The 16,257-nt window shown below is 27.6% G+C and overlaps 1 protein-coding gene across 1 annotated transcript in view; it reads left to right on the forward strand.

Annotated features, from left to right (window-relative positions):
* Positions 1-1,806: 1,806 nt before the first annotated feature.
* LOC107452234 (uncharacterized) overlaps positions 1,807-16,257 on the forward strand; it is a 101,243-nt gene continuing 86,792 nt past the window's right edge. Inside the window, exon 1 of the mRNA XM_016068578.4 lies at positions 1,807-1,990. Coding sequence (XP_015924064.1) covers positions 1,856-1,990 — 135 coding nt within the window. The 5' untranslated portion in view covers positions 1,807-1,855. The remainder of the gene's footprint in view (positions 1,991-16,257) is intronic.

A 16,257-nucleotide genomic window follows, 5' to 3' on the forward strand; every position in this document is an offset into this window, starting at 1 on the left:
AAGTTTCATATTAGAGAATATATAGAGTTTTCATCTACATTCGGAGTGCCTATCTGAACCAGGCAATTATTGTTGGAATTTGAATGATATTTTTTTTTATTAAAATATAAGTTTCTGTTATAAATAATTCAATATTATAATTTACATAATAATAAATACAGGAATATATATAAATTACTTTCATTTGATATGTAGAATTTTATTTCATTCAAAAAGAATCACAAATGTTAATTTCCATTCATTGATTATTTTTTTCCACCATTTTCTTTCACGCAACTTTAAGACTCCGTTGGTCAGAACAGTTAAATCTAAATAAAAATGTAACCATGGAATCATCAGAGCCTAAATGTCTATGTGAATTTTAAATCTGTATCGAAGATTAGATAAATTTTATGGTAATTTTAGTTGAAATATAACCATCATTATAACTAGCTTTTCGATAAATTAAATTGAGTTTACTGTAAACATTCTTGTCACTTTCAGAACAGGGAATGAATTTTGCAATTTCTAAACGTAACTGCAGAGTATTATCAAATTTTGAACTCTAAAACGATACAGTGGTTTCAATTTTATTAATAAAACTTTAACATTTTCGTGGTAATATTGAATAATGCTTTTCTTTCATACACTTACGATTTCAGTTTCAACTAATCATACAAATATAGAACTCATGTGTGTTAAAATGTATGAATAAAGGATTAAAATCAGACAATCAATTTTGAAATGTTTGTTACAGCTTATAAATATTTGTTACAGTTTAGTTTCTTCCTTAGCAACAAATATACCTTGGCCCCAGTTGGGCGCAAAAGTGGATCAATATGGGTCCTATGAGAATGTGCTCCGAGGGACCAATATTGAGATGTCTAGGTTTTTAAATATTGGTTCTATGTAGTCTCAATATCGGCCTATATAGGGCCAATAGAGGGCTTATATTGACTGAATAATGATTATAAAATATTGGGTGAGTCTGACAATTGTATATATGGCCTATATCAGAAAAATATCGGTCCTTTGAAACCTTATTGAACTTATTGAAGATTGGGGAATGTTGGTTCAATGTCGGCCCACATGATTTTGCAGCTAGTGTTATTGTATTATTTAAGTTCATTATTTAAGGAATGAAATAATAGTTGGTTAGTCAGTTAAACGTTATTATATACTATTAAATTAAAATGTATACAATGTACAAAATTCCGGATCAAATTACGATATAAAGTATTGGCACTTTGGGTGCATCATCCGTAAAACTCATTTTTCCGTAAAATCCATTTTTAAAGTAATATAGTTTCAGTTTAAATAATTCAATGACTTTACGGTAATTATTTCTGTAAAAAAACGGTATATCTGATTTTTTGTTCCGTAACATGTTCCGGTAAAAATGGATTTTTCGGTAAAAGCACCAGTACCTTGATTGCTGTCACTTTTTACCGCAATTTGATCCTGAATATTTTGCGTGTACTGATAGAAACAGCTCTCTTCCTTTGCCTCTTTTATGTGTTACGCCCATGCTATTATTGTAAGCTATTATTAGTTTATTACTTCAAAAAAAATTATAATACTTTATAACTATAAGAAATTAAATAACAATTAACATATTAAAACGTGAAACAAACATTCATTAAATAAATACTACGTTTATCTTGCAATTCTAAATTACAAAAACTTAAAATGTGATAATACTTCAGCAGTTTACACTTTAATTATTTTACTGGAGCATAAGAAAATTCAAGATTTGCTTAGCGCATGCGCGAGTTTTTACCCCTTGATTGGAAGAGAGTTCCTCTCATAAAACCTTTTGTCAGCGGTAAATGCAAAACGAAGCGAAGTCGTCTTACAGAGAAGCATCGAGTTATACATGATGACGTTTAAACCGACGTATTTCTTTTTAGCAATGTCCATAATCTACGGATTTGCTCTTTTATGTTCTTCTAGACACACACGCATAAATGAGTATGGACGTTTTGACAGGACCTCTCAAGATAAAGTTCGTGTAAGTAAAATAAATAAAAAATATTATATTTATTAGAGAATTAATACAAAAATGTTTAAAACTGCTGTTTTTTGTTTAAATATATTGTTGAATTGTTTAAAAATTATTGTTTTGTTTTTTATTGCATATTGTTTGTTCTGAATGTGCAAAAAAATAATTAGATAATGAAAACTAGAATTTTTGGAATGCAAAAATTTTATCGCTGTTAATGATATTCCTTTTTTAGCTAATTTGTGATAATCCAAAAAAAAAGAATTTAATAATACAGAATTTATTAATGTAATATAATTTTATCTGATTCATAAACAGAAAAAAAACAGAGAAAAATATTGTTGTAAAATACAAATCTATCTAATTCAATATTTATTTTATAATGTGGCAAAATCTATTGTTTTCTTTCAAAATGTAACATATTATTTGTTTTGAATGAGTAAAAAAATAATTAGATAATGAAAACTAGAATTTTTGGAATGCAAAAATTTTATCGCTGTTAGTGAATATTCCTTTTTTAGCTGATTTGTGATAATCCAGAAAAAAGAAATTAATAATATAGAATTTATTCATGTAATATAATTTTATCTGATTCATAAACAGAAAAAAACGTAGAAAAATATTATTTTAAAAAGGAAATCTATCTAATTCAATATTTATTTTATAATGTGGCAAAATATATTGTTTTCCTTCCAAATGTAACATTTATTATTTTAAATAGTTTTATCTTAAAAATACAGGATCAAAAGATTTGAACACCGAAAACTTAGACTAAGAAACACAATATTTATTGGTATATATAGTCCTATCCTCAAACTGCAGCATTGGTTCCAAAACAGAAAAAAATGAAGAAAAATATTTTGAAAAAGAAATCTGTTTAATTCAATAGTGGTTTTACAATTTGTATTGTTTCTCCAGATTACAACATTTATTATTTTAAAAACTATAAATAATTTTATCCTTTGAACACACGATCAAAAGAATTGGATACGGAAAACTTAAATTTAAGAAATATTTGTTAATAAAATTATTTTAAAATTAAATTTTTGTTTTAAAATAGTAATGGTTTGCAATATGTAATACTTCTATAAACTACAATTTTAAATTTTTGTATAACTGAACAAATACATTTATCTTTCAACTGTGAAAAAGTATAACATAAAAAATGTTGAGAGTTAAATAAAAACAAAGCATTTATTTATAAATATATTATGTAATACTTTTATTAAAATAGTGAGTTTCTCAAAAGCTTGGTTAAAATATTAAAATTCTTTTTTTTTTAAAAATATTTCGAAGTACTTCCGCGCTACTTATAAACATGCGCAAGTACGCAAGAAAAAGTATTGTAAAAATTACTTATAATTACACTATGAAAATTCAAGATTACATTACGGTAAAACGTTCTGACCTGGCACTAAAGTGTGCAGGCACATTTTACCGTTAAATCAATTTTTACTGTAAAAATTCACGAAACAAAAAAAAAATCTGATTTACTGTAATTTTAACATGAACAATTACTGTAAAATCACTAATCAAAATTGAATAGTAATACAAAACTAATACAAAATTTAATAGTAATACAAAAATAATACAAGATTGTAAAGTAAATTTTAACCGAATAAATTTTCCGAATAATTAGATCTGTTTCTAAGAAATCATGACAAAATTTCCAAATTCTATATTTACGAAATTTTATCGCATATTATAACACTATTTTGTATCATTAATTTATCCAATATCATTACTATTTTGCGTTGGTAAAAATTTCCGAGTCTTTTGGTATTCCTATAGAGCCAGAAACACGGTGAATTTTACCATATTCTACTAATTTTGATCATACATTTTATTACAGTGTAAAATACTATTAAAAATATTTTTGTGTTATTTTTTAACACTTAAGTTTCTCAGAAATGTGAGAAATATTTTGAGTTTTATAAATTACATAGATGTTGAGAAAAAGAAATTCTATATCTTTAATAACAGTTAAATAATTATAACTAAGGATATCATATTATTTGCGATTTTTATTCTATTAAATAAAAATTAGAATAAAGTGTGTTTTATGCCTTTAAAAATCATTCAAAAAAGTTCTTTAGTGAAACCTTTAATAATAGCTCATATTTAAAAAATAAATTCCTCAGAAAAAATCTAAATAAAAATTTGAACTTTTGATTCTGAATTAAACAACATTTTGGTATAAAACCGTCTTTCTTATTTTGTATGTTTCTTATTTCTGTCTTATATTCTGTTTAAGAACTAAAATTGAGTAAAAAGTAAAATTTCAGCTATCAATATTTTCAATAAGATTTTTTATTGATTACATGATAATAATAGACTTAACTCTTGATCATAAATTAAGTGTAGCAATAAAATAGGGTTTCAATTCTGATTTCGTGACTAAATTTGAAAAAAAAAAATATACGTGAATCAACTAATACCAATATCGAATTTTATATTTGCGGTACCGTGTCACGCATTTTCTTCTTGATTGGAAAGTTTTATTGATAGTATTACTTTTAATTAAGTTCTTTCTGAATTTTTAGTTAAAGAAAACATCTTGAGTTAGTTAAAACTCAAAAAAATATTTAATAAAATTTTTTTTAAGTGATTTAGTATGCAACTAAAATTTTTTGATAGATAAACAAAAATCTGCAATAAATCTGTAATGAGATCACTGATGTATGACAATAGTTTAATTATGGGTTGATTACTGATTAGAGACAAATGAATTATGCCCAAATGCTATCACACTGGCTAAGATAGCCTGGTCAGTAGGGCACTGGGCCCATATTCGAGAGTTCGTGGATTCGAACCCCGCCGGCCGAAGAGTAAAGTGACAGATGCGCGTTAAATCTGTCGACTCGCAAAAGTCCTCCATGTTCCCATAACATATCAATACCTCTAGGGGTACTGGATTGGAGATTGTCGTTCTCCGATTCAGAACAAAATTACGATCTGTGGATATATGAATGGGTCCGCCGTATAAGCGGGTGTGACGTATGGTGAGGCAGAAGTCGAATTCTTGGCCATAGATGGCGCCACTGAAAAACAGGAACAATCGCACCCCCTCTGCCTAAACAGGCATACGTCAGCAACAACGACTATCACACTTATGGGAGAAAAGAGTCATATTTTTTTCATTCAGGAAACGCTAATGTCGGCTGCTTTAACACAAAGTCGTCTATGATAAAAAAAAATTTCGACGTAACCATTTTGTCCAAATATTCAATATTGAGTTTGAAGAAATAGTTTTACTTTCTTATCATGTTGAATATTCCCTACAAAGTATATATTATCATAATCGTAAAAAAAAACATATTTAAAATATCTAGTTTCTACATAAATCTTTAAAAAAAATCTTTTTTTATACTGATTTTGAATATTTAAGTGTCTAAGCTTAAGCTATTTTATCAAGTTTCAACTTTGGTATAGCGTTATTCAGAAAGGGGAGAGGAACAAGTCAAGTAATTATATCTCTGTTTTTTAATAATGGGATGCCTGCAAACGGTGTAGGAGGGGGTTATACCGATTGCTTGCTGAAACTAGGCATTGTTTACGCTAGCAATTGTTTTTTTCATTATATTTCGAGAAAGCCAATCCATTCAAGTATCAATTCTCTTAAATGGCACATTCCATATTCTTTCACAACGATTTCAATTCTTTCGCTATGTATTTTTTACTTAACACAAAAACACTCACGAAGCCATGTCGAACATAAAAAAATTAGGCTTAGTTCCGAGGTGCACAAAACAAAAATATATCATGGCTACAATAAAATGCATAAAACAAATAATAAATCCAAGTTAAGTAAAAGACGAAGACGAGAAGTAATTATATTTTAACGAATTCGATGTGAGATACGGACTTGTATTTAATTAACTTCAAGTTAATTAACATTGGAACTTATGTTAAGAATCTTAGCCCGACTTTAACATGCCATCTTCTTTATAAGCGATCAGCTGGTGCTGAGGTCATAGGTCACGTGTCTGGATATCAGTGTTGCTGTGTATCAGTGGGTTGTTTTTCTTTTCTTTTTATTTATGCTTAATTTTTTAGGACTTTTACGTTTCCTTCTACGTTTAAAAACTATTCTCGAATATGAAGAAGGATATGTTTTTTTCCCTCAAACAATTTTCTGCCTTCTTGAGAAAACAAAATTTTTAGACATCTCAATGCTACGTAAGTGCTAACGATCATGTTGCCACGAAAGGATAAAACAACTTATTTATTTATTTTTTTATTTATATACATTTAAAAGAAATTACAAATAAATATAGGAGAAAAGCTGTTTGAACTCCACACTAATAACTCCAAAACTTTAAAATTCTAGAATTTTTAATAATTAAAATTTTCTTTCCTAAATTTTTAAAATATTTAAACAAAACCTTAAAAATTAAAAAAAACGAAATTCCATATTTACATTTCAAAACTTTATTTTTAAACACTAGTTAACTAAATCCAATACAAGTCTCTTTTTTTTCTAAATTAAATCATACCATATGAAAGAGAAAATTAGATTAATCAGTAAGTATCAATAAGAGAAAAAAAAATTGTTTACGCATACCTCCTTAGCAAATAGACATTGTCTAATTCAAATTATCTTAAAAATACTCAACTAAGTCCTCAATACTTCAATTCTCTATTCATATTTTCAAAATTAAATAGTCTGGCATCTGAACTAGAATCTTTTTATCCAGGTTAGTGGGTGGTGATCTGCCAAAATGGTAAACTTTTGTCCATCTGTATAGTGTCTTTGATGGAGACTATGCAGGTGCATTATTTTTCTCTGGTACAATATATTTTCTTGGATTTGCTTAACTTTTTCTTCAAATATACCTCGGAATGTTCATGGCTCTTCACTATTCAGTTACGTTAGTACCACACCCATATCACTTTATGAAGTGACTGTGTGCAATATAAATTTTTCTTCGTAATTAAGAGAGAAAAGTATTTGTTGACTAATTAATACTCCTTTTTATTTCTTAAAAATTTCGTCGCATATGGTAGCCTAGGTAATTTATCTATTTTTAGTTTTGTCTTTTAAAGTGCCAGTTAATGACGCAACTAGATCATTGGTATACATCGACTATTAGAGCTTGTTATTCCCAAAAATGCTCTAACGTCACAGGTACGGGGAATTCGGTAACTGTTCGTATCCTTAAATAAAAGGGGTTTCTATAATCAATCAATCAGACAATCAGACAATATACATTTACGTTCCTGCTCAAATTGATATTTTTAAAGCTTCAAAGTTAGTTCCGCATCTGCAATTAGCTGCAAAACAAGTGTTCTGAATGAAACTCCTAAGTATTCAAGTAAATAGATGCATTTTTAAAGTATGGCATTGCAAATTCTTCAAAGCCCTTGATTAGTAGTGTCATTAATTTTCTAAAAAATAGGTATCAATTCTTAATCCAAATAAAAGTCGTAATTCTATATAGGTCCTGAAACTGGTAATAAAAGCAGAAATGACTAAAAATTTAAAATGCTAATGAATTTTGCCCCGGCTACCATTTCATCTCTCATGTTCGGAAGTAGGAAATATTATGTCCCTGTTACTTCTTTGAGACTTCGATAATCTGTACGATGCCATTGATTCTTATTTGACGCTTCCACTAGGTAATAGGAGAAGTCATAGAGATTAGACATAATAGGCGTATTTGCTTTAAATTGAACGTTATGTTCAACTATACTAGCTTTTTTCCTGGATTATTAGAGATTTTTTTTAAAAAAATATTTCATAATAATCCTCAATTGGCCAATTTCATATTCTTTAAGACGCTTTTCCAAGTGACTGTTACTGATAATTTTATAAACATAAAATATTCATCTGAAGTAATATACGATTGAAGAAAGTCAGTTTAATATTCTAAAGGTGTAGAATCAGATTTCACACAGAAAATTTTATTTCCTCAGACCAGACATTCACAGCAGAGTTGGGCAAAAATTCATGGATTACATTTTTCAATTACAGTAATCAAGTACATTCCTCGTATAAATGTACAATAGTAGCACGTATATACAATGTACGTATGTACATACATTGTACGTATTTATGTACAATATGTACGAATGTTCTTTATAAGTACACAATATTATAAGTACACAATATTTTATTCACATTTATATACGTACGTACTCACGCACGTACGTACGTACATATGGTTTGTATATGTATATTCGTATATATCTATGTACTTTGTTAATACATATGCACATATAATGTATGGATGAACAAAAAATGGGTAATGTGCAAACAATGTACGTAATTACATGTAATGCATGAATACATGGATACATTTAAGGTATCTGCCTGCCTTAAAATGACCGATTTCATCAAATAACTCGAATTTCTGTTTTTTGCATTTTTGAAAAGAATGAACTCTTAGGGTTCTAAAAATGCTTTGTTTTTTAAATTTGGATAATTAGAAGCAAAGTTATAGCTGATTTTGAAACCGGAAGTGAGAAACCGAAACCTCGGAAGTGCACTGAAAACGTCAAAATAAATTATAAACAATGTAGTTTTGAGCCAATAAGAATTTTTTTTTGCTTGTAACGCTATTAAAAATATTAATATTTGTTAATTTTTTTATATAATTTTAATTAAACGCATCTGGCAACAAATTATGTATAAACTTTTTAAAGGAAGTGAAATTAAATGGCATCAATTTTGATATTTATATTTTCTGTTTGCTATGATTTATTCAGAGTTCAAATTGTCACGATCTTATTAAAAAGAGCTTTAATATTAAATTGACGGTAGTTTTAGCTGTTATTTAAGTACTTTTTATTGTTATTTAAGTACTTTTATTTCTCTGCTTAGTTATAGTAAACAAATATGCTAACATAGTAAATCTTTTTTCAAAATTATGTACTGTAAAATTTTGTGTTTTCATAAGAAAGGCATATCCTATAATGTTTATTTTAAAATAATACAGTTTTTGTTTGAAATAAAGTTAAAAATAATATTAGTGTGTAGTATGAAGTTAATATTTTTAATCATGTAGTTGTGTATACAAAATACAGCGAAAATTAACGCGTCATTTTTGCCTGTTTTATAAAAAAATATAAATATTTAACTATACTGCATTCTAAAATGACTTAGGTATTGCTTGCCAATTGATTCCAACAACCTAAAACTGTTTTAGAAGGAGTTAGCTGGTAATTTGCTGTGAATTATTGCATACATAACTAACATTTTGAAAAAAAGAAAATCGCGGGCTCGAATCGTTGTTTGTCGCTCAATAGAAAATTGGTCATAAAAAAAAGATAATAAATTAAAATGCAAACTGTAAAAAGCAAGAGCTACATAAGGGGCTGAACTACAAATATTATTAAATTAAAGCTTGTTGAATAAGTCTATGTAACTATTTTTGTTTAAGTTAATCTTCAAAAGCGTTTTCTGAAAAACTGTATTTTTCAATATTTTGATTCACGCCAGACACTCATACTCCAAAACTAATGGAAATTTTCTTATGAAATTTGGTAACAATGTTATAAACTATGTATACTGTGTTTTGAACTAAAACTAAGTTTCAATTTAAATATTTGGTCATGTTACAGGTATATAAACATAAAAAACTATTGAAAAAAATGAAAAAATTGCTGTTTTTCCAGATTTTAGCACTTAATTTGGGTAATTTTTAAAATTTTCATAAACCTTTAGTTCAGAACACAGATAAGGGTCAAAATAATCTGTACAGAAAGAAATTGTATTTTATTCATTTAAATTATGTGTATGGTGTCTGGCGTAAGCTCTAAATTTCGCTCATTTTAGGCTTAATTTTTCAAATATTTTAAAAACTATGCGACATTCAAAAATATTTCTTCTTGTTTATATCATTTTATGTCACACATGACACATATGTTTTGTCACACATGACACAATAACACATATGTTTTTTAAAAAAAATTAATTTAAAAAAAAAATTTCATCGTACCCAGGTAGTCGCCTTATACAATGCCTGTACATACATCGTGCATGTAATAAAAAACTTTATAACAGTAAAGTTATTAAAGTTTGTTTTAAATTTTGTTCTAAGACATATAAAACTCAATCTTTTGTTTTTCGGAAAGAAAAAGGATAATCTTGTTTTAAATTCCTAAATATTACTCGTATTTCCACAAATAAAATTACCCGTTTTTTTGCCATCTGAAAATTTCTATGAACTATGCACTTTGTTATAAGAAAATAAATTTAAAATGTCAAACATTTCATGAAAATATCTGAAAATTACTTTTATTCAAACAATTTTAAAAAGATGTGGAACAATTAAAACTGACAACTAAATTTAAAATTGTTTGATTTTGTTATTTAACTTGTTTGAGTCGTTATCAGTGGTTTTTACACTTAACTCACGTACACTTCATTTATTGCATTGTCCATATATTTAGACATAAATGTATTATAGATATATACATACATATATTGTATATATGCATCTGTACGTACATACAATGTCTGTACATACATATGGGCATGTAATGTATGTACTTATGTACAATGCATGTACATACATTCATACATTTTACATTCATAAGTATAACATACGGCTATGTATACATGGGACACACATTTATTGTACATCTGTAAATACATTCATTGGACATAAATACATCGTACGTTTTGCATACATTGGAATAACATGTATATACGTAAGTAAAATTTGTACGAAAGATTTATGTCCAATATTAGTACGGATATATGTACAGTATATGCCCATAGTACATATGTACGCACATATGTGCAATATATGTACAATATATGTACCCGTATGTACAATATATGAAAGTACATCTGCACACTACATGCATGTACATGCCAAATCTAAAAGTATGTACATAGTTTATGCATGACAAATTTATGTATCTGCGTATGTTATGCATGTCAAACATATGTATGCACATATGTTAAACATGTCTAATGTATGTATGTACGTCTCTACATGCATGTCGAATGTATGTATGTGTATATGTAAAGAAACCTACGCCTTATGTGCGTACAATCACACACTAATAAATTATTCATATTTCTACGCATGCATTGAACATACACATATAGTGTATGTTTAAATGCATACATTGGACATGCATATGATGCACATATATCGTACATGTATACATATATATTGCTCATCTTGCAGACGGGACATACATATATTGTACATGCATGCATGGAACCTACTTTAATTGAACATTCACGTATGGACATTTATACATTGCGCAGCGATGCATAAGACATAAATATATCGTAGATACATTCATGGAACATACATTGTGCAAATAATATACCTAAGTTCGTACAAACACGATAGGTGCTTTTATATACATCCGTGCGCGAATATGGATATATATTATGCATACACAAGTATTTGGATAAAATGCATACATTTATTGTGTACTAATGTACATGTCTACATTGTTTGCCCATACATAAATGATTTTTAGATATATACTTATGTACATATATTTTATACATACAATATAGGTGTGTGCAATTGTGCATGTATACATGTGCATAATTAAAATGCATCTACATATGCATTTCATAAATGCATGTGCACGTACATTTTAGTTATATTTATTCGTTCACACGCTGTTTGTAAATACATACAAAATATATCATTATACAAAACATTGTACTCTCTATTGTAAAATATAATCACATATAAGTAAACAATAGTCTTGTAATCGTATGTTTAGATTAATTATAATCCTAATAACATGTAATCAAGATTACATGTAACCATGATGACATGTAATCGTATATGTTCAATACTTGTAATCACAATTACAAGTAATTGATTGCAGTAATAGGTTAGGTAATCGCGATTACAGTTGTGATCAAAATTATGAATGTTTGTAATTATGAACTAGTAATTAATTACTGTAATTGAGTATCGTAATCACGATTACAAATTGTGATCAAAATTTGTAATCATGATTACAAGTAATTGATTACAGTTATTGAAAAATGCAATCGATTGCATTTTTGCCCTTCTTTGATGTAATCAAAAATTATGATTACTTGTAATCGCCATTACCTGTAATCGTGATTACAAGTAATTGATTACATAGCAGTAATTATCTGTAAATAATTAAAGTTGTAATTGATTACTGTAATCAACGCGCAACTCTAGTTCCGGTCCAGAAATATTAACTAAATAGATAGTTTTAAATATTTTACTTTCTGCCAATCCTGGACCAATCCATTGAGTACGCAGTTTTCTAGCTCTAGATGTTGCTAAATTAAGCCTATTACTAAGTGTCCTAAAATTACTGAATTAAGAACTAAAATTTCCTGATAACTCTCGTAGTAATGGTAGCACAATTTCCTCTTTAAAGTCATATCTTCCATCAGGCTAATTTTAATTTCTTGCATCTTTTAAAACGGTTGATTAGATGAAAAACATATTCCATAACAGGAGATTTCCTCATTGGTCAATTTTTCTAATAATAAAGTTTCATGGATTCGTAGAATTTTTTTCCGTCCACTATCTCAGTTGGTAAAAATATTTTACTTCCATGTATTATAGTTTTTAAAACTAAAAGAGCAAATAGTAACTTCCCCCAGTATGATTCTGATTTCAAACATAGTACCATTTAAGATCCGCTAGATAGTTCTATGAAATCTTTCTACGGGTTTAGATTGCGGTTGATGTCGAATCTTTATGTCAAATCTATGAAGAAGTTTAGTTGTTTGCCAAATTATTAGACACACTATAAGATTCTAAGTAAAATTTTAATTATCAGTTGATATTTTACAGCTTTATTGTTTATTCGCGGCTGAAAACGGTTGACACCTGTTTACGTTCCTGTAACAAATGGTTAACATTGCAAGTATACAAAAATCTCCTGAATGAGAACCCATTGCATGTATGTTTAAACATAAAAGTATTGCATATAAACTCGTGCAAAATATTTAATATTAAAAAACTGCAGTGCGTTCAATTTGGTGTAATTATTATAATATAATAAATATTATATATTTATATTATGTATATTGTATATTTATATTATATATTTATATTATATATTTATATTATATATTTATATTATATATTTATATTATATATTTATATTATATATTTATATTATATACCGTCTAATTTAACCAACTGATATACGAACGTAAACAAATGCACACCGGTACCAGTCGAGTAAAAATAATAAAGTTGTATTATATCACATGATTATTAAGACTTTACATAGAAGCTTATAGTGCGTCTGATAATAGACCGTATCAAGGACCGTAATATATAGAAAGAAAATGTATCATAATTAATTTCCAAAGCTGATAATCTATCATTCATTCATTGATAATAAACTCTTAATGGTAATTATTTTGTTCAGATGAGTTTTCGATTTCTTGCTATTTTTGTAGCACATTTTCCTCATTTTCAGCTTTCAATAGAGAGAGGTTTCAATTCAATTTCTTTCAGCTTTCAATTCTGTAGAGATCTAATTCTGGGATTTGTATTGGCGCAATTTGCTAATTTGGCAATCTGGCAGTCGTTTTATTCCTTAGGAATTACCACCATTTATCTAGGTCTTTTTTTAAATACACACGGTTTGGTTACAATGTTTTCTAAACTGTAAAGACATCGAGGCTGTTGCTAATGGAAAACAAGTTGGACCTTCACAGTTTTACTAGTAAGCATATCTTGCAAGTTTTAAAACATGCTATATTAAAAAGCAAAAAGCATGTAGTTACATGCGTTCGACATGTAAGATCTGAAGTTGCATCCAAGTTTCAAAACATCATAATTTTAAACCAATTTACTTTTGCTATAAGCGTTTGTGGATTAAATTATTTGTTTTCCTCTTGTCCTAGTTCAACTTGATAAACTTGAAAGTTTAGTTTTTGGTTCTTAAGTTTTGGACACTGGCATCGAAAGTGATTAGTAGACCTAAATACGTAAGAAGCCTGGCACTTTAAAATAACTAAATGCAGACTAGTTCCCTTTTCATTAGGAAATTTTGAATTAACTACTAGTTTCTTTTGAGTAGGTTCAATAATTTCATTTGACGAACCATTTAATACAGCACTAAGTCTTTATCGCTCCAGTCCAAACTGACGTTTTTTATCTGTTATTTATTCTCGTTAATTAGTTCCAACACTTCTCCAACCTGATCTACTTCGTAATATTTTGAATTTTGGATTTAAATTTATCAACTCTCACGCAGTAACATTATCCATGACAATTTCATCTAACTCATCAGTAAATACTACTAAATTGCATTTTTTACTTGACCCAACTAAGACATATTAATATATAATATCATAACAAAATTCTTCTAAACAAAATCATGAGTCTATTAGCTTATATTCTACTAACTAATGAGTCTATTGTTTATCTTCTTATCTATCACTAACAACTATTTGATATTAATAAGAATTTGCATCATTAAACCAAAATTTCTAATTATAGAGCGTAACACACGTAAAAAAATTATTTTTCCATAGTGAACTATGTCCAACTAATTAGATTAAATTCTAAACATTGCTAGGAAAGATCTAAACAATACAAAAGCAATTCTTCCAAACAATACAAAAAGTATCATTGAAACTTCATCTTTGAGACTAATGCTGCGTTGAACAATTAATATAACAAAGAAATATCTAATTTTCTTATCAAAACCTCTAACATTTAGGCTCATACCAAGCATGTATTCATTTCACAAACCTTTCTAAATAAAAGTTTGGCGGGTATCTAAACTTAAAAATTTAAACATCTATAATCAATTTACAATACTGTAATTCAATTTACAATTCTATAACATGAAGGTGAAATACATTAAATGCACATATTGCAACTTAATGAGTTAAGTTCTACCCCTTATAAACAGGCTTGGAATCATTTTTAAATCAATATCTCAAATTTGAGAAATGAATTTTACCAATAAAATATATTTAAGCTGTAATGAATGTTATAACTGAAGAAATAGTATTTTATAATAAATAAAAGGCATTTATTTACATTACCAAGACTTCTCCATTGAAAGAAAAATATCGATTCTAATTTTTTCCATTCGACAGATCATATTACATACAAATAATAATTTACTAAGGCATCAATAACAAATATTGGAAATTCTTTGATCGATGATATTATTCACAGCATCTACACTTTTTTACCATAGCGGTTAGTTCATCTTTCTTAACAACCTTTCTTATGTTTTCTTGTAACTGATTAAAAACTTCTTCACACCATAGGAGCGTCGGCTGAAAATATTTTCAACTCCAAGTTCCAAAATTATCGTCTACGGCGTCTGTTATTTAATAATTGTTGGCTTTGTGCTGCTTTTTATTTATGCTTATGATACCCAGATTTTACGGGAACTTTTAATTCCTTCCACCTCAAAAACTATTCCTGAGTTGCACAAGGGTATAAGTTTTTTTTTATGTTCATTTCTTGCCTTCTTGAGAAAAGAGCACATTTTTTAGACATTTAAATGTAAAGTCACGTAAGTACCAACGATGATAATGCAACCGAAAGATAAAAAGTTAAAAACAAAAAGTTATTTATTTATCTATATACATTTAAAAGAAATACAAAATAAGTGCGTAATAAATGATGTTTGAACTACTGACTAATATTTCAAGAATTTTAAATGGTGAAATTATTAATAACTCGAGCTTTATTTTCTTAAGTTTTTAAAGTAATTAAAAGAAACACACGCACACACACACACACACACACACACACACACATATATATATATATATATATATATATATATATATATATATATATATATATATATATATATATATATATATATATATATATATATATATATATATATATATATATATATATATATATAATAAAATAGTAAGAGTATGACAATTTCAATTTCCTTTAACAAAAGTAATTTAAAAGTAGACTACAACGATTTGATAAAAATATTCATTCGGAAACATGCATATGTTTGTCTTGTAAATAAATATTTATCATAGATAAATTTATAATAATACCAAACTATTTATACTTTCAAGCACGTGCTGCACTAACTCAAAAAGCATGCAGTACTCATCCTACGGGGACCTCTTACTTATTCTACACAAGTAAGCTTGAAGCTTGCAAGTAGGTATTTTATTTTTCGAACGTGTTCTCAAGTTAACAGTTATCAAAATATAGCTCAAACGCGCCAATTTATTTCACCACTTCGGAAAGATCTTTTATCTCTCGGAAAAATAATTGATACCCTAGTAACATGATTATATATTCTTTATTTAAGCTTTTCAATTGCACTGAAGTTTCTAGAATTCG

Source organism: Parasteatoda tepidariorum, chromosome 8 (assembly GCF_982258835.1).
Source record: "Parasteatoda tepidariorum strain Cologne lab strain chromosome 8, Ptep-v5.0, whole genome shotgun sequence".
Classification (NCBI taxonomy): domain Eukaryota; kingdom Metazoa; phylum Arthropoda; class Arachnida; order Araneae; family Theridiidae; genus Parasteatoda; species Parasteatoda tepidariorum.